This window comes from Bradysia coprophila, unplaced genomic scaffold (assembly GCF_014529535.1).
Source record: "Bradysia coprophila strain Holo2 unplaced genomic scaffold, BU_Bcop_v1 contig_94, whole genome shotgun sequence".
NCBI lineage: Eukaryota > Metazoa > Arthropoda > Insecta > Diptera > Sciaridae > Bradysia > Bradysia coprophila.
In genome coordinates, this window is record NW_023504022.1 from 8,855,583 (window position 1) to 8,873,976 (window position 18,394).

General features: G+C 33.4%; 2 protein-coding genes across 12 annotated transcripts in view; both read right to left on the reverse strand.

Annotated features, from left to right (window-relative positions):
- Nucleotides 1-1,082: 1,082 nt before the first annotated feature.
- Nucleotides 1,083-4,002, reverse strand: LOC119085257 (BTB/POZ domain-containing protein 2-like). The gene is made up of 2 exons (XM_037195605.1): nucleotides 2,891-4,002; nucleotides 1,083-2,825 (listed from the first exon to the last, which is right to left on the reverse strand). The coding sequence occupies exons 1-2, from the start codon at nucleotides 2,891-2,893 to the stop codon at nucleotides 1,518-1,520; spliced, it is 1,311 nt and encodes a 436-aa protein (XP_037051500.1). The 5' UTR covers nucleotides 2,894-4,002; the 3' UTR covers nucleotides 1,083-1,517.
- A 1,067-nt stretch (nucleotides 4,003-5,069) lies between these two features.
- The window catches only part of LOC119085256 (glutamate-gated chloride channel), a 33,742-nt gene continuing 20,417 nt past the window's right edge, over nucleotides 5,070-18,394 (reverse strand). For 4 of the 11 annotated variants that reach the window (XM_037195593.1, XM_037195594.1, XM_037195595.1 and 1 more), the window contains 9 exons: nucleotides 15,452-15,521; nucleotides 14,374-14,610; nucleotides 14,180-14,314; nucleotides 13,957-14,109; nucleotides 13,670-13,834; nucleotides 13,543-13,557; nucleotides 9,681-9,787; nucleotides 9,480-9,604; nucleotides 5,070-6,550 (listed from right to left, as the gene is read on the reverse strand). In XM_037195593.1, coding sequence (XP_037051488.1) covers nucleotides 6,430-6,550; nucleotides 9,480-9,604; nucleotides 9,681-9,787; nucleotides 13,543-13,557; nucleotides 13,670-13,834; nucleotides 13,957-14,109; nucleotides 14,180-14,314; nucleotides 14,374-14,610; nucleotides 15,452-15,521 — 1,128 coding nt within the window. In that variant the 3' untranslated portion in view covers nucleotides 5,070-6,429. The remainder of the gene's footprint in view (nucleotides 6,551-9,479; nucleotides 9,605-9,680; nucleotides 9,788-13,542; nucleotides 13,558-13,669; nucleotides 13,835-13,956; nucleotides 14,110-14,179; nucleotides 14,315-14,373; nucleotides 14,611-15,451; nucleotides 15,522-18,394) is intronic. The other 7 variants (XM_037195598.1, XM_037195601.1, XM_037195602.1 and 4 more) reach the window with 3 other exon arrangements.

Consider the following 18,394-nt stretch of genomic DNA (forward strand, 5'->3'; position numbering starts at 1 on the left):
CAACATACGACTGTAGTATCGTTGGAGTTGAGCATACAAGCATACATTTTTATGGTTCCCGAGATTTTCGGCCACCGACCTAATATGGGGCTTAAACGACGCGTCTGGTCAAGGTTTGCCGAAATCGCATTTCAATTGGTGAAAATATTTCTAACAGTCACAAATTAGCTGGAATTACCGTAAATAAATTATGTTGGAGAAACTAACACAATAATAGCAACACGATAAGAATCGGCTCACAGTCTCAATTCCCATACATTTATTAGTATCACAAAAGCTACTGGAGTTCTAAAGTCGATACAACTTGTCGTAAGTAGATTTTTGAGCGAGCTTATTGTGGAATGTCAATCAAAAGTGCTCAGTTGCCTTCAGCTTCTTTACCAGCAACAGATGTTTAAGATACCATTTTCACATATTTTTTGCAGTTTTCCCATAATTTCCCAAATTTTCAAAACAAAAATGTTTTTCTTCGGCTCGGTAACATATTAACTTCCCAACCATCAAAATAAACATTGGATCGTAATAGTACAATTGTGTACTTCTAATTGTACTATTACGATCCACCCCTGAGATTATGAGTCTTTATACGGCCTTACTACTACCACTCGCTTGTGTGTAGCAGCTTCAATCGTATACACAAGTATAAACAGTGATTGTATGTGACGATCAGCTGATGATCAGCTGAATCAAATTCATGCTGAAATTTTACTGCCTCTCACTGTAATTATGAAAATAGAATTTTGAAAAATCTTCGCAAATTTTGACGATTTTTCTAAAATGCAAAAATCGCAAAGAAATTCATGAAAATTCGTGGTAGTCTAAAAGGCTAGAATGTTAGTGAAATAATGTGTGTTAGATAGTTTCGTAGGGAAATTAGCCGAGGTCTGTAAGGGGCTTCAGTGTCAACACTGTCCATCCAAATAAGTTCAGAACCAGTTTTTAATGTTTTTTTTTCTATTTTAATTTTTTCATAAAATATTTTTTTACATCATATTTTCATTTCAATACAAACATAATAAATAAAATTATGATTACATAAGTCATTTTCTTTAATTTTAATTATTTTTTTTTGTTTCTTTAAATTATTTTAATTTTTTACGATCATTTTTTATAATAATACAGCACAGTCAGTGAAAATTTTCTGTAGACTGTCGTTTGAAGCAGCAGGGTTTTCGTTATGCTTTCTGATAGCCAGAGCTACTAACTCAATTTAGTCAATTTCCAATAACTGTGCTGGATACGCCGGTCTGTTCAATTATACATAATTATAGAAACGACACTATACATTATTTTGCTTCTTTAATTTATGATTTTAATTAGTTCTGAATATTTTCTTTTAATCTTGTCCCTTTAGTAAAACATTACTTCTAATCATACATTCCGTAAACATCTGAAATTGAAAATTACAGCAGAGAAACCCGTTCATCTTTCGTTTTTTTCTTCTTCCCACCCATTCCATCATATAACTTTACCAACTCAACCCTATCAATAGTCATGTGGTGGCCCACTGGATGATTTTATTTAAATTTGCTTGTATGGAATGATATCATTTTAATGAGAGAGTATTGTGGTACCTGAAACACAAACGGATTATGTTCGTCGAAACTACAATAACTCATCTTCGAAACACTATTGAAATATCGGTGCATTTCAGTGTAACTTTTGAAATGACCTGGATTGCTTTGTGCTTTGTGGTGACTTTGGAAGTGCTCTACCGTTACGATGGCGTAACTTACATGCGGCACGAATGTGTATGGAAGATATTGCTTACGGTTCACTTGAATCGCGCACTCTTTGCCCTTCGCGTAATGCGTTTCTCCTGAATCTTTCTCGTATATTTTGACCGAACAATTTCGTATGACGGAAATGTAATTTAAGAAGACCATACGGCTCACGTGAAACTCAAACGAGTACCTTCCATTTTCGCAGTACACTGCTCCCGCATTAGGAAAAACAAAAGTTCTGAATGCTGTAGCGGACCGAATTCTAAATTTCGAGTTGAATCGAGTGCTGGGCTGTACTTTCGAAAGAGCGTCCCATACGTCGATTTTCTCGTCTGACGTCAGTATATTTAAACCGTAGCGGGTACATTCCGCAAATTCATTGAAATTCATCGTAGGAAAACGAATGTGAGTGAAATTATCGGCAGCTTTTCTCAAATTTTCGTCATTTGGTTCCGTGGATGCTTCTGTACAGTAATTTTCGGCCCATTTATAAACGGACTTGAACAAGTCCAGCTCGCGAATATTTAAAGTATCACGTTTCAGCAGATCCATAAGCGTTGGCTTTTTCAACATCATGAAACTGTTCCATTTGACGAGATCAGCGAACAGATCATCAATCCATTGCAAACACCTTTTCGTTATGTCGTTGTTGAACATTATCGTCAATTCGTATATTTCCAAAACATTGGAAATTTGGAGATTTTCGTAGAGGAACTCGCAACACATCGTTTCCAGTTTGCATATTTGATATTTATGGGCAGCATACATGACTTCCACAATGTTTCCCATATTAAATTCGACGACACCGATGTAGATAAATTTCAGAATGTTCCTAAAACATTCAATCGGAATGTCTGTAATGTAGATTGTGTTGTCACTGGAAGACGAGGAGGCAGCCATTAACCCATTAAACATTTTGGAGAACACACAGCTGCCAATGCTTAAAATACGCTTGTGGGCGTAGATAAACACTTCGAAACTTGATGAGTCACCAGTTGAAACTACATTAAACATGAACTTCACGTCAGACTCATTGGCATTGTACAGCAGGTATTTCCGTGTGTCAAGCGTCAAATCGAGATCGGTAGAGTTGTCAACATCCTTTAGAGTAAGAATAATAGACATTTTGTGAGACAACGTCGAATGCCATACTCTAGACGACTTACCATTTTTCTTAGAACAATGTGAACAGAAGACTTTTTTATCAAATTTATTGTCACGTTACATATGGGACGATCACGACGAATAAAAGTAGAGTCGTCGAACTGCTGTCACATACTAAGCAGCAGTAGATCATTTTGAAAGGCTTTTTGCAGCCAAGGTTCTGACTCTTGATCGAAGCGACAAAAACAAGTTTCATTAAAAATCACTAAATGGTACCAGAGTATAGAGGCATAGCAGCTATGATAGGGGTAATGCAGATTGTTGGGGTAGTAATTACAAAATGTCGTAAGTAGTGATGAGGATACGTAATTTTCGTACGATTTCGGCATCGTTGAATACCAAAGTGTTTATTATTGACAATTTTGCGATAGTGGCCCCGTGTCTTACATGAGACCTTTGAATTTACGGAGGTCGGTAGACGTCAAGGCTTGGGATTTTTAATTTCGAAAAATTATGATTTTTTTAAAAGAAAAACTCCGAAAACTTTCCGAAAAGAACTCCGAAAAAATTAGAATATTTTTGTAACTTTTTCAGAATTTGTCCGACTTTTCAGTATTTTTCAGAAATAAAATTAGCAAATTAACCTGGTAGTAGTGGTAGATAATTTTTCAAAATTCAACCCAAAACTTAAAGGATAAAGAAACGAGAACCTATCCGAATCCGATCCACTTTCTTATAACATTCAAACAGTAGCTCCAACTTGGAAATCTGTATTCTTCAAACTCATTTGTTTTCTTAGTCCAGCTGAAGAACGTCGGCTCCTTAGCTATTGATAGTATTTCGTTGGCATAACCCAATATAGATAGAACAGAAAAAGCAAGAGATGAAATTTCTTGCAGTTCTCGGCTGAATTTTTCTTTCTTTCTTATCCCACTCTCAATCCTACTCGTCTTACGAGTGTCTACAGTTTTTTTAAAGGTTTATTTGAATTTTCTCATATTTTTTTTCATTAACACAACCGATTTCTGTTAATTTTCATTATCAATTAGATTCGAAAAATCGAAATCAAATCAAGTTTTTCGCAGACTTTTCATTTTTTTTACGTAAATCAATACACTAACGTTTCCACGAAGTCTATGTGCGTTCATTATATAGATTATCGAAACAACACAATCACTTTTCTGATAAGATCTAAGTTTATAGATAGATTACAATAGATGAACAGCTATTGAAATTAATTTACTGGAACTGTAATATACTAACACTTCCATTCCGAATTTGAATGGGGTCTGACCGTTTCGATGTTTTTGGATTAAATCATTGTTGAAAAATTGGTTCGAAAACTTATTTAATTTACTTAGGCTTTGGAAAAACGTTTTGGTGGTTTTTGTTATACAAAAATTATTGTAAACTCAGAAATATTGAAAAAAAAAACTTTTACACTCTGCAGTGTGCACAGTGTGAGTAAATCTATTTCTACACGAAACATTAATTTATTTTCTAATTATTTTCCACAAAAAAAATCAAAAATCTTTTGCATTCCATTAACTATAGCAAATTGTTGATACCATCGTCTGATATACACATCTTAAATGGCATTTAAATGGCTTTCTGCAATTACGAATGTTTGATCTTACAAAAGTACGAATTTTCTGCTGCATTTCACTTTTCTGTAAACGCTTTATCGAGCCCAAGATTAGAAAATGTACGGAACACAAATTATGGTGGTGCTTTCACCTTCGAGGTAAATTAATAAATCAGCGCATATTTTTGGAAAATTGATTTGCTAGATTTTCTAAAAAAAAAAATTCAAAAACATTTGCTAAGTTTTTCCTAAATTTTACAGATTTTGGAAAAATGAAGCAAATTTTTGGAAAATCTCTTAAAATTTTAGCAAACCTAGCAACTCAATTTTCTAAAAGTAGGTCCTGTTTTCTTCAGTATGTACGACCTACCAATGTTTGTAATTATTGAGAGATAACGCTCGTCATTATGCCTGTGTTTCAATGATTTTTAGCAAACCAAATCTGTTACTATCTCTGATTTACAATTGATGGAACACATCGGAAATCTAACTTTAGTGTACCTTTGCATGAACAAACATTCTCATTCGCGAAAAGCCAGTGATTAGGCATAATATACCGCTTTAAATACCGCTACTCGAAATCTGTATTTTGATGCGGATAAAACCTTCTATACCGTTTGTAACAGTTCGATAAATTTGATTTAAATTTTTTCTTCTTTTTATTGTTTTCCTTAATAATTAACAATCACTATATAATTTCATTTTTATCAAAACGGGAACCCTGTATGTTATTTAAATATGTGCATGGTCGGTCAGAAACCGTAATGGTTTCAAGTAAAGAAACTGAAGAAAAATTGGCAAAATGATTCGCAAATTTTTGCCGTCATTCGAGCGAGTCTATCGGTCCGGAAAAACTAATTTATTTTGATGGAAGTGACTTATTGGGATCATATAAATAACAAGCCTGTGGATACCTTGTGCAGGGCCTATTTTTTGGGAATATTTCTCCTAAATTTGCTTAAATTTTCCAACATTTGCTAAGATTTCCCGAGATTTGCTTCGGAAAATTTTAACAATTTTTAGTAAATTTTGGACAAGAAACCAGTACACTTCAGAAAATTTTGTGAAAACTTTGGGAAATTTCGGAAAAATTTCAACAATTTTTGGGATATTTTAGCAAATTTAGGAAAAATATTCCCAAAAAATTGGCCATATTTCTGTGAGAGGCTACGCGTGGGTAATTGAAATATTGCCGAGGTGCTTGAATGCTCTCACCTGAGAAATTCTGGTTCAAAACACAATGTTCCCCTGAACCCTACCACTAACAATATACGGATGTATTGAGTCAAGAAATGCGCACATAAGTTGTTGATAGGACTGTGATCTCAATTGTTCGGAAATCTGGTGAAATCTGGTTTCGGTTTGTTGGTGGTCCAGAGTATAGGGACCATATAATGCAGTTAAAACAGTCACTCGCCTGGCCTTAACACTTTCATTATAAAAGGTGAAAATCTGATGGTAATCGAACTTTAAATAAATATATTTGTTTGACCGGCCATGTTATTATTATGCATTTATATTGAGTTTATAGGGGATTCATGCAGAGTTTTAATACTTGCTAGATTTTCTTAAATTTATTCATTTTATATCTTAGGTTTTTGGTTTGCAGTTTACGAAGGTGTTGTCTTGTCTTTTCTGTGTTAAACACAATTGATTTTTTTTAAATTAATTTATAACTAATATGCCGTTTTAAAATGGGCGGGGGTGGTTCATTCCATTTCTAATTGTAACATTTTTCATTTTTTGAATAAAAACTTTTCATTTTTTGATGTGTGTGAATCAATGTGTATAAAATGGTGAGGAAATTGTTTTCATTTTCATTTTATTAAGTTGTGATTGGATGTGAGTTTAGTTTAGGTAATGTTATACGTGTCCATTATTAAAACTTGATTTCAAATTCATAATTTATAATTTCTTAATAATTTCTCACTGTACTTGACTATTATTTTCTTTTTATATTTAATGAATTCAATGTCATTTTATTTATGTTGCTGTATGATTTGGTGGTTTTTACTTTTAATTTTCTTCCTCTTCTCTGAAGAGATAGGTGCTCCAGTAGACCAGATTGAATAGGGCGAATACGAGTGGAAACGTTATTCTCGATATAACGTCGATTCTCTTAGATCTAGAACAATGACTTAGATAAATATTTAGATTAAAATGTAGCACTAAAATAGCAAGATTGTTAGTTTCAACAAAACATCGATCAAGACTTGCATTTAAAAAACAAATTTTTTGAAATCATTTTTTACTTTCATTTTGGAAGAATGCACAATATTAAAATGCAAATATGGGTGTAGTATAATAACAAAATATTCAAGATGTGCAAGATTACGAGTAGAAAATAACAATCGACTATTTTTATACAGCATTGCGAATTACATATATTAAATATTTTAAATATTAAATTAGAATTAAATAGAAATGCATAAATTCATCGTACGACAAGGATGGATAAACGTAAAAATATTCAATTTCGCTCAAAAAACCTTTTACGTTTGTCCGACCTTTCGTCCTTCGTTGTATAATTAAGCAAATTCAGTTAAGTATTTTCGATTTAGTACAGAAAAAGTTGATTTTTTTAATTGGAAAAAGCGATCTTACACACATAGGAATTGTACAAAAAAATCAAACAAGCATTAAGAAGTAGAACACTCGCGTAATAAAAATTTCACTTTGTACACAGTAAGCCGACCCTTTCTATTCTTGCACATTCATTAGAATAGTTGGAGGTTCAAAAGTAATTCTGCGATCAAGTTCAGATTGACATGAAGGGCTTATTATTCAGAATTTCAATTCTTAAATTCTGATGATTTTGCAAAAACTAATAAATTCTGAAAATTCAGAAATTTGATCCTTAAAAATCCTTCGAATTCCAAAAATCCCAAAAAATTTTTAAATTCCAGAATTTATTTGTAATCTTAGAGATCAATAGAAATTCTAAAAATATTCTCAAAAACTCTTTTTACTAAGAGTTCCCGAAAAATTCCGAATAATAAGCCTTGTTTAGACCTCATCGTTATCAATTCCGATTTCAGGTTCAACCTGAACAAGAAATTTATCACTTTAGATTTAGTAAATACGGGTCTGGTTCAAGTTAACATGACAAATTGCTCCGAAATTCGCAGTTGAACCTGAACCTGAGCTTACCTGAAACCACCAGACAAAATTCATTAATTTCGGGTTCAGGTAGGTTTATTTTCAAGAATTCTAAATGCATGTTTCTCGGTGAATCTCAATTACGTCTTTACCAGACCACAAGAGTCTAACAGTGGGCTTATCTGATGCCATATGTCCATTTGCAGTGTTAAGTATTATGAACAACTATTTCATTCTAAGAAAAATCAACATTCTACGTGCAAAGGCAATATTTTTTTTTGTAAAAAAAAGTTTTCAACTCTACACAAAGTTCGACGAATAGAAATGCTTCCTACAAACGCAAAGGTAAAGATACGTTGAGCTGTCTCATACATAAATCTGTTATCGATAACAAAGACAAAAATAATGACAGGGTCTGGGTAATATGATCCTTTACATAGTAAAACGCATGTTAACAAATTGATGTACAGGATTGGAAATCAGCCGATTAATATTTTGATCGATGGAAGTAATAGACCCGAAAATAATGCTGGTCAACGCTCAACTAAAACCAAAAAAAGGAAACGGAAATGGGTCTCAGCATTTGAAAAATTAAAGACAAAGTAAGCACCCTAAACGAAAAATGTGAACTTGTCGAGATACTGGTGAATTGCCTACAGATCTGTGAAGAACATTCGCAGAAATCATTAAATCTGAAGATCTAATTTGATTGTAAAATTTTAAGCCATAAATAGTGTTGTGCCAAAGCACCTAGCAGGGTAGTAGAAAAAAATAGAGTACTACTTCAATCGAAGTATGCGAATATTTCCATACCTTTTTTTTCATAATGTCATTGCAAAATTACCATTAAGGCTGCTAATGGTATTATTGGTATCAAAAAACTACTCTATTTGACGTGTAAAAACCTCTATTACCCTGCTAGGTGCTTTGGTTATGCGATATTTTTTTGTAAGTTCCACAGTGTCATAGTGAATGACATTTTTCAGTTGTCAAAATGAAAAATTCGTTGGGACGTTCTCATTATTTACTTTTCTTAATCAGCTACTGATTATCGTTACTAATTATGCAGGACAATCCCATAATTAATTTAAAACATTCCAACTAAAGTGTAACGCGCGTTTTGAGCTTTTGATGCCACATTCGCGATGCACTGACAAAAATGAGTTGAAAATCTTACCTGTTGCAGGTAGCTTTGTCTCCAGGTAACCTACAATAGCTGCCACAGCTGTAGCTTCCCATATGAAACATACAGCTGTAGCAGACAAAATAGATTACCTGGAGACAAAGTTACCTGCAACAGGTAAGATTTTCAACTCTTTTTTGTCAGTGTGGTTTTGCAAATGTACCACCTGATATAGATCTGGGCACAATTGGGGACTAAACAATTTTTTTAGTGGGATCTTTTTTATACCAACTTAGTGAAAGGCTTATTTTTGGGAATTCTAATTCAGAAAAATTCTGAAAAACTTCAAAAAAAAACCTGTCATTTTTTCGGAATACTTTTTCATAATTTTTAGAAATAAAATTTCCAATAGAAACCGGGTTTCGTATGAACCTTTTTATACCTTTTTACGGCTGGTTTTCGGAATTTTGATTATGAAAAATTCCGAAAAAGCTCTGAAATATTCTTTTTTTTAAATCAGAATTTTTTCGGAGTTTTTCGGAAATATTTTAGATATTTTAGAAATCCCAAAAGAAGCACTGAGCCAAGGTGTTAATTTGGTTTTCAACCCATAAAATAGGCAATTCCACCGAAAAGCAAGTTTTCGGCATGAAATAGTTATTTATACAAATAGCATTTATTTTCTGGTCTGTCTTGGTCTGCAAACGTCACATATGTCAAAAAACATCTTTCTCTCTCTCTCTCTGCGTAATGTTACGTGCAAAATAAACAATGGAATAACTAGACTACTACCAATTAAGCACAAAAGAAAAAATTGCGAAAATAATTTTCATTAAAAAATTACCTGGTTGGAAATTTCGATAACCAAGTTCTACAGCAATTAGGTCGTTTCGGTGGAGCCATATGAATTTCACATTGTCTTAATTTTTCCAGTGCTAACGGATCACCGGGATGACGTACTAACGGCTTCTGTCCGGACGGATATTTTCAATTAGAAATCTCAATGGCAGACATTTGTTTTGATTAAAGATATTTAAAATAATACCATTGCAAATGTCGCATTGCTATCTGTGTCCAATAAATCCGATGCTGCATCTAAACTAGCTTGTTCCACTTCTCGTCGCTTCTTCTTCATGTTTTCACGATGCAAGTCTATGGTACCAATCCGCATATTTTCGGTAAATTGTGAATTGTGTGAAGCATGCACATTATAGTTTTACAAGAATTTTTTTTTTTTTTGGATCCAATAATATATTGTTGCAAAAACCAAGAAGTAATACGGTAACATAAAACAAGAAAAGAAATTTTGTTTAAAAAAAATTGTCGTTTTCGTTCATCAGGCACGGCAAATCTAATTTTATATTGATGATGATGATGCCGACAGTTGGATGAAGGAATTATGAGAAACAGAAAAGAAATTAGTTTTTTATTGGGTTAAAATTAAGAAACTAAAATGAATCTACAGTTAAATTGAGTAACCGTCTGGATTGTTGATTAAGTAATCCATTTGTTTTTGATTAGTATGCAGCTTCGTCACAAATAACACAAACGCTACCAACGACCGTTGGCGAGAACAAAACTCATAAGTTGTTTCAATCAAGTTGTATGGTAAAATCAATAAAGATTATGAGCAAATTTTGACTTCTTGCAATGAACCGTCCGTTTGTGATGCTGATTTTTATTCAAATTTTGTTCAACTGTCGTCTATAGCGTTTGTGTGTTGCTGTTGAAATTATGAAACCAATAATGTGCTTTCAAAAGACATTTTTTTACATTTGTTTTGCAGTATAATAACTTAGTTGAAGACTAATGCCGTTGCTGTTGCTATTCTCACAAATTGTTGTAGCTAAACTGTGAGTTTGATGCTAATTGATTAATATTCAAATGGAAAGCTTTTAAAGCGCGGCTTCTTCGAAATAAACATCAATTTTATGAAGACCGGTAGTACAAGACTTTCTAATCCGATTTCCAAGAACACGATATTTTGAAGAGTTCGAGTTTCTTTTGTATACAAAGGACGATCAAAGCTTTGTAATACACTCCAGAACTAACACACAAATGACAAATTCTGATTTTCCTTGTTAACACGGCATAACAGATCTGGAATAGTAATTTTGTGTTAAGAATGTTAAGCCGAAACGACATCAACTTTATTTTTTTATCACGATCCGAATACGCACTGAGGCCTCCGAATGGGTCTATTAGTAATTGACGTAATTGATTGAGCTAGCTGAAGAGTCTTCTTTTCCGTGTCCGTGATTAAGCTATTCGAGAGCTCGAGCCTGAATTTGCACGAAGATAATGCTTTTAGAGCTGCTTGGCTGTCTGAACAGATAAATATGATTATGTTGGATCTGTTCTGTTCTACGTTACGGTGAACGCATTCCTGGCTCCAATTACTGCTGGAAAGATCTAAGACCGGTACCCGCTGGAATATAGATGTCAACATTCTTGTCACACTTGAACATAAGAGCTATTTTGTCAGTGGGCATATTACTGTATAGATTTCGTACATCGAATTTGTAATGAGCTTTGGTAGAGCTTCGAACTTCGAATGGATTCTAATAAAAGTTCAAGTTTTTACAATGAAGGCCAAAGTTTCCTAAGTTCCAAAATTTATGAAAGCTCTCCGAACGACTAGTACAAGAGCTTTGGAATATGTTTATTTTGTCTCAATTGAAAGGATTTTCTAACTACCAACCCCTTTGTAACATAAAAATTTTCATACAAAGGTCTCTAGCAACTCTTCTTTTCGCTTGTACGAATAGCATCAACAGAGTGCGTTCTAGTTTTTCAAACTGCATCTATTGGTCACACATTATTAATTTTATCACAAGCTATTAATGAAAATTTGATTACAAATTCGTAAAGCATAAAGAAATATCAGCCTGTTATCTCATATAAATTTAATTATTTTTTGTCTTTTCTTTAAAATATCATCGTCCATCGTACAATAGATAATGAGTCAAAATACGTTTTCTTTTTTTTGATAATTTCCGAATTAAAATCAATCTCAATGTGAAGATGTTGAAAAAAAAATTAACTTTCAAAAAATTGGTCAAAAATTTTGTGACATGAGTGGTCCTTTTCAAAGTTGTGCCAATCAATTTCAATTTACCAAAAAAATGGCACAAAATTTATATGTGGAAAATAGGATCAAAAACAAAAGATATGTATGTGTGTGTGTGCTAAAAAAAATCGATTTTGTGAAAATGTATTGCGTTACATCGTTGGTTTTTCTATTCCTAATTATCTTTTGTATCTTCTGTATTCTGTTCTGAATCAAAAAAATTTTCTTTTATTAAAATTTATCGTTGTAACGCATCACAAGTGTTATGAAAGTTCATAATTTATGTCACATTCCCACCAATGTCTTCACTACATCTTCAGATTCAAATAAAAAAAAATTGTTCATTTTGCATTGAAATAAAAAATATTTTCTAATTCTTCAGTCAGTCGCTAAAGTGTCATCATCACAAACACCTACAAAATTCGAGTACATTTGTCAGCAATTTACGTAGCCAAAGAGCATACGAATTTCTCAAGCGCTTGTTCAGAAACGGAATTTTCATTCAATTTTAGTTTCTGAAGTAGCCGCTTTTCTGCTTTTATCGTAAATAAGAAAAGTTCGGGAAGTGGAGTGTACCGCAAACTATCAATTACGAATGTTTTAATGATATTAAGACCGGTAGAAATCTTCAGTAACTTTCAGAAGTTTTATTGCCACTGTGGCCTGATGAGAAGTGGCATTTAAAAAATTTTCAATCAAATATTTTAAGTAAATATTCACATTCTGTAAACGGTACGGAGAGATTTTTTTGGAAGTGGATCTGTTCCTTTCGGAGCTATTTTCTGAAGGTCAGCCAACTTATGCCCAAACAAGCTTATAGGCTAGTGTTGAAGGTTAGACGGTTAAAAAGGTTGACGATGGAGACACTTGTATAGAGGCTCATTTCACAAGTATAGTCCAGGAGTTACGGGTCAAGGATATTGTATATGCCCTTAACTGTTGTTAGAAAATCACGGAAAGAATGTTTGAATTAAAAACCGAAAATTTTGAAGTGATATTTCGCACCTGGTGAATGTTTCAGTTTAGATATCAGTTGTTGCTGACATTAGACAGGCCTAGAGGACGTTTTTCTCGTACGAAGTGGATGTTGTCCCTCTACTCTATAAAGTGGAATTAAGATTCTTAGAAAATCCACAAATTTATGTTGTGTTATCGTCTGTAGCCGCAGTAAATCATGGACAAAAAACACATTTTTTCGACCTTCCTGGACTATTCACGTGTGCTCCTTGGGCATCTGATCAATTAATAAATAATTTAATAAATAACTCAGACGGGGCCAGATCCACTTTCAAAACAAATTTATTACCTTGCAGATTGGCAATGCATTTAAAACAACAAGTCGGAAGTACAGAATAAATATTGAAAACTGAGCTTTTGTCTCTCCGATCGAAGCAGTGGCAGAAATTTTTCGCTAGTAAATTTTTTTTGGTTTACTACTTAAAATCAGCAATGTATTCGGTACTAAAAAGCGGAGCACCTGGCACAGAAAGGAAATTTCTGTGAAAACTAAATGCTTGTAAAATCAAAACTATCTCGATACATTGCTAAAAGGTCAAAGCGAAAAAGCTGCTGTCTATCTTGAAAAATGCGCTCGAACTAAACAAAACTAATTGAAAGGAAATTAAATCGAACAAACAAACAAAATCAAATTGTGAATATTCTGATTCCGGATCGTGTTTGTTTAAATATTTATTTCAAAAAAACTGATAATGAACTCGGCTATGAAAAACATGACATCGGCCACACTATTATATAATATTGTTCTCACTCATTTTCTCTTTTATTTAAATTACAAAAATGAACAAAATGAAAAGTAAGTTGTGTTCAACCAACGTACCATATTTATTCGTTGCTATAAACGGTATACCGAAATGATATGAGTTAACAGTGTTTTCCAAGAACAAAAAAGAACGAAAATTAACCAACACTTAGTATGATTCTTTTAATCATAAAACTCCTCAAACCTGAACGGGAAGCATAATTGACCAGAGCGAATTCGAGTAACGCCCCAAACACAAACGTTAAACATACACCAGTCCATACATCGATAGCTTTTGTATATGATACGGGTGGCAAGGATGCATTGATGCCAGATGTCTGGGTGGCCATTGTCAGAAGGGTGGTTACGCCTTTGATTCAATTAATTTATTTTAGATAAGTGCCACCGTGAGTTTGGTTTAAATTACGGTTTTGAATCGAAATTTTGAGCAGAATTTAAATATTTAAATGGATTAATTTGAACTTTATCTACCTAATGAAACACGTGCCGGAACGGCTCCTTGGTCCAACCAAAATGAAACCCATGATACGATTACCAACATACAACATGGTATGTAGATTTGAATGAGATAATAGGAAAATTCGCGCTTAAACAGTAGGTCCACCTTTAAGCAACTGTATTCACCTGGTAGCAAATAGAAGAATATTCATTTTAGGATTGTGGCCGCTTGCGAAAGAGTTATAACTCATTGTACCTGTATTCGTTTTACTGTTACAATAATCTGTTAAAAATTTCTCCAACGTAAATCGTGGTAGGTGTAAATTCTTTACAACCTGTACCGGATCACCTTCTTTCCATAAAAATACTAAATCAGCCGTAGTCCAACCATCTAAATTCACACACAGTTATGTCCACTTAAAGCTCTACAATATTATTTTCTCTACTTACAACTGGCCATACGAAGTGAGCAAACTTGTCTGTCCAGCGGATATAGTTTTAAATTCATTGGGCATGCCAGTGTGAGCGATATTCTAATGCTATACAATACTGATCCGTATGGGAAAATTCTAATGTACACATTCGGCATGATGATGTTGTGAAAATGACCTTCCTTTTCGTTGGAAAAGAACAAATCGGGCATCCATACCCTGTTTGCTTCCGTTAGTGTTAAATATTTAAGACGACCTGTTCAAACATATTTTTGTTTTAAAGATAAAATAATCTCTTTCATGATCACTCTTTTAACAACGATTCAAATATTCAAACATCTGAACAAAGTTGGAATTTTCTTTTCATCCGGGCGGCGTGAATAGCCTAATTTTCTCCACTCAGATGCGGTGAGAAGATGGCGTTTTGTTGACGCTCTCTCTGATGACAGTTCAGGTGGGAAAATTGTTATTTTCTCAACTCTTGTTAATCCCTTAAGATTTTTACTTGCTAAGCCTTCGGGAAATGACTTCATTGACATGAGCGTTAAAACTGATTTTCCAGGAGCTTAGTTAGTAAAATAGCTTACTAATTGTTTGAAGCTTTGTATTTTGCTTTATGTGGTTGCATCCCTCGACTTCGGCTCGAATTTGGTAAAATTAAAAGCTCCAAACAAGGACGTAGAATCTACTATTTCTCTTTGCAACTGTCACTTTAATTTAGTTTTGAAAAATGATGTGTTTGTATTGTGGATAAAAACGGCTATTCACGCCACCCACCACGGATGAATAGTATTTTACATGACTAGGGATAAAAAGATTAAAAGTAGAGTTTTCGTGTTTTTTTTGATCCAAGGCAACGCCGAGGTCAATAAACACACGAAAACGAGACTTTTCACTTTTACCCCGAGTTATGTAATGGATTTTACATGCTGAGGGCGTCGAAAGACGTGCTTCAAACATGGAAAGTACGGCTTTCGACGCATGTAGCATGTAAAATACTACCTCGGGGAAAATAGTAAATTCCAACTCGAATTCGATTCGAGCGAATTGCAAACTTCACTTTATTGGAGATTCCTATTTAGTTCACTATTACTTACCCCCAATGTCATCGAATTTCAATCGTTCGTCTAGCCATTGTTCTCGAAATGTTAGCTGTACGCTGTATTCCTATAATTATGTGAGAAAGATAAATGAAAACTGGGAAACGAATTTAATTCACACGCAAAATTGCGTATGACTGTGCTAACGACTAGAGATGTCATGCATTTGAAATATTTTTTTTCTTTTTTTTTTGGGGGAAAATCTGCTAAATATTCCTCTACAATAAATAACAATTAAAGCTGCTGGGCATGCAGTTTCTCAAACTCATCTAACATTTTGTTGCAATATGCATAACTATGAACATAATAAAAATGAAAAAGAGAAAAAGAAAACTTTTATTGCGAAAGTTAAATTTAAGAGTAAAGTTTGTCTTATCAAAATGGTTTTCACTAATTTTAAATTTAACTCAACAACAACTTTGAAATGTTTGAATATTTGGATGATTTGAATTCAGCTGGTTATCAATCAATTGGTCTCTAAAATTCGATAATGAATGAGTTGCTCTTAATGCACATGCTAATGTAGCCAGCTAGATAGTACGACCGACACACACGTATATATTAAACCAGACGGTTGAATTCACAGCTGAATTGAAACTTTGCCGAATTTCAGCATTTCATAATTGCATTTCTGGAAGAAGAAAATTTAACTGAGAGTTTTGTAACGGTTTTAAAACACATAAAGTTCAACTTCAAATCAAATGTTACGCTTCTAGCATTGGCACTTTTTTTATTTTTTGTTCAGCTGTTGCTAAAGCTGGCCAAACTGTAACGAGTGTAAGCTTTTATTTGAAGTTTAAGTTTGAACAAGAAATTATTTTTTATTTTATATTTTTTAAGAAAACATTTTAACGTCCGTCTGTTTACAACGGTTAATGGAAACAAAATGAAATTTTCTTCCTACCATTTATGTGCAGCTCTACTAAACGAAAAGAAAAATTCCCTGTAAAAAGTAATCATTCACATTGCATTGCGTAAAGTATATTTAATAGTATTATATCGATGCCAAATATAAAAATATTTTGTATTATTCGAATAAAATGTTTTTTTTTTCCTTTTTTTTTGTATTTAAAATATTTTTTTATGCTTAGGTAAGATGTGGAATTGATGAAATAGAGTCTGAGATTTTTTTTTAAATTTTTTATACATAATTTTGTTAACAATAAAAGCATACATTTCACTATTTCTCATATAGTGTTTTTAATTTTCACACAATTCTTCAGAGCATATGGGCGGACTGTAATATTAATGAAAAAGTGTAAGCCTTAAATATAATTTATTAAAAATTAATTTTTATAAAATGAAACACTTGTCGCTGTTATACAATCAATAATGATATACAACACTCAAGATTTTCTATCAAAATTTTTTATTTTCTGTGTAATGATACCACCACACAAGATTTGGGTATTTATAATTTAAAAAAAACAGCAGTGATTGACCTAATAATTGATAGGAAAATCTGTCTATCCTAGCAAATTTTGAATAATGAAGAATATGAAGTGTTTTTCAGAACAATGAACTGGCGACGAAAAAATATATTCATGTCGATGATGATGACGGGGATAAAATCCATCATGTTTCTAGTTTGCCTTGTTTCTTCTGTCCGCCTTTTTCTTGAATACATTGCTTGGGCGTTGCCTAACATTTTCTTTTTCTATGAAATATTTTTTGCTAGCCGCGGGCATGTAACTCATTTGTCTTACTTAAAGTGGAACGTTTCAATTATACGATTGCAAAATCTATTGTCGAGCTGTAGAAACGTGAATATACGGAGAATGAGAGGACATTCTTTACCGAATAATCTGAAGTGATTTGAATAAACAGACTTTTGCGAAAAGTCCTAGTGTGATATAATATTCTACTTGAACTATACACAACTTAAGGTCTTGTTATTCGTTGGGAAATTGTTAAGAATTTTTAGTGAACCTTCCATAAATTTGAAGGAATTTTGAGAATCAGAATCAGGAATCTTACGAAATTTTCTTGAAAATTTGTGAAAATTTGCACAAATTTAAGAGTTTTCAGAATTTGTTATCTTTCGATAATCGAAATTTCCAATAATAATCCCTGTCGAAGACTGCCAACCAACGACTATTTCAAAATTAAAAGTTTTCTCAAGAATTTTTTTGTCAAATTTACCGTTCTACACAGGGGGCCAACGATTGGGCGCATTGTGATATTAGAGAACGTTAGCTAAACGGCCGCTAACGCTAATTTCCAACGCTAAATCCCCCGCTAACGCTAAAATCAACGGTAATGCCCAGTCAATAAATGGTATCATTGTGAATGCATACACATGGACGACGCAATTTCGGTGTGTCTCGGTGTCGGTGTGTTTCTCGGTGTAACACATGGATTGTCGAGTTATGATTCACTTCAGGTTATACTCTTCAATGAGTATATAAAAGAGAAACGGGCAAGATAGGTAAAAAACACACCGAGTCGACCCTGATGAGTTCCCCAATGTGTTTGTCTTCACTTTACATTTCACTGGAATTGTAAAGATGAACTCCGAAGTTTTTGAATTTAGCGGAACAAGACGGTGTCTCTGGGTACCCTAGGGATAAACGAGACTCTGACGACTTTTTGTATTTGTTTAATTTGCTCTTGCGTTTTTACACGGATTTGACTGTACTTGGACTTAGAATATGGCTCTTCTGTCGTGGTTTTTATTGTTCTTTTTAGCTCGGTTGAAGTCTTGAATATGGTAAAAAACTGACGCTGAGACTGTGAGTGAACGAGATTTCTTTTCTTACACAGATAATCCGTAGACGCTCTAAACCCCTATGCGTCTTTCTTAATACGACAGGTAAAAAATTCCATTCTCATTGCGAGATGTATCAGATCAGAGCATTGTTTTAACTGTATTTCTATATACAGATGTGGTCTACCTCTATGGATGTGGTATTGGGTTCAGGAGTGAATGTATTAAGAGGT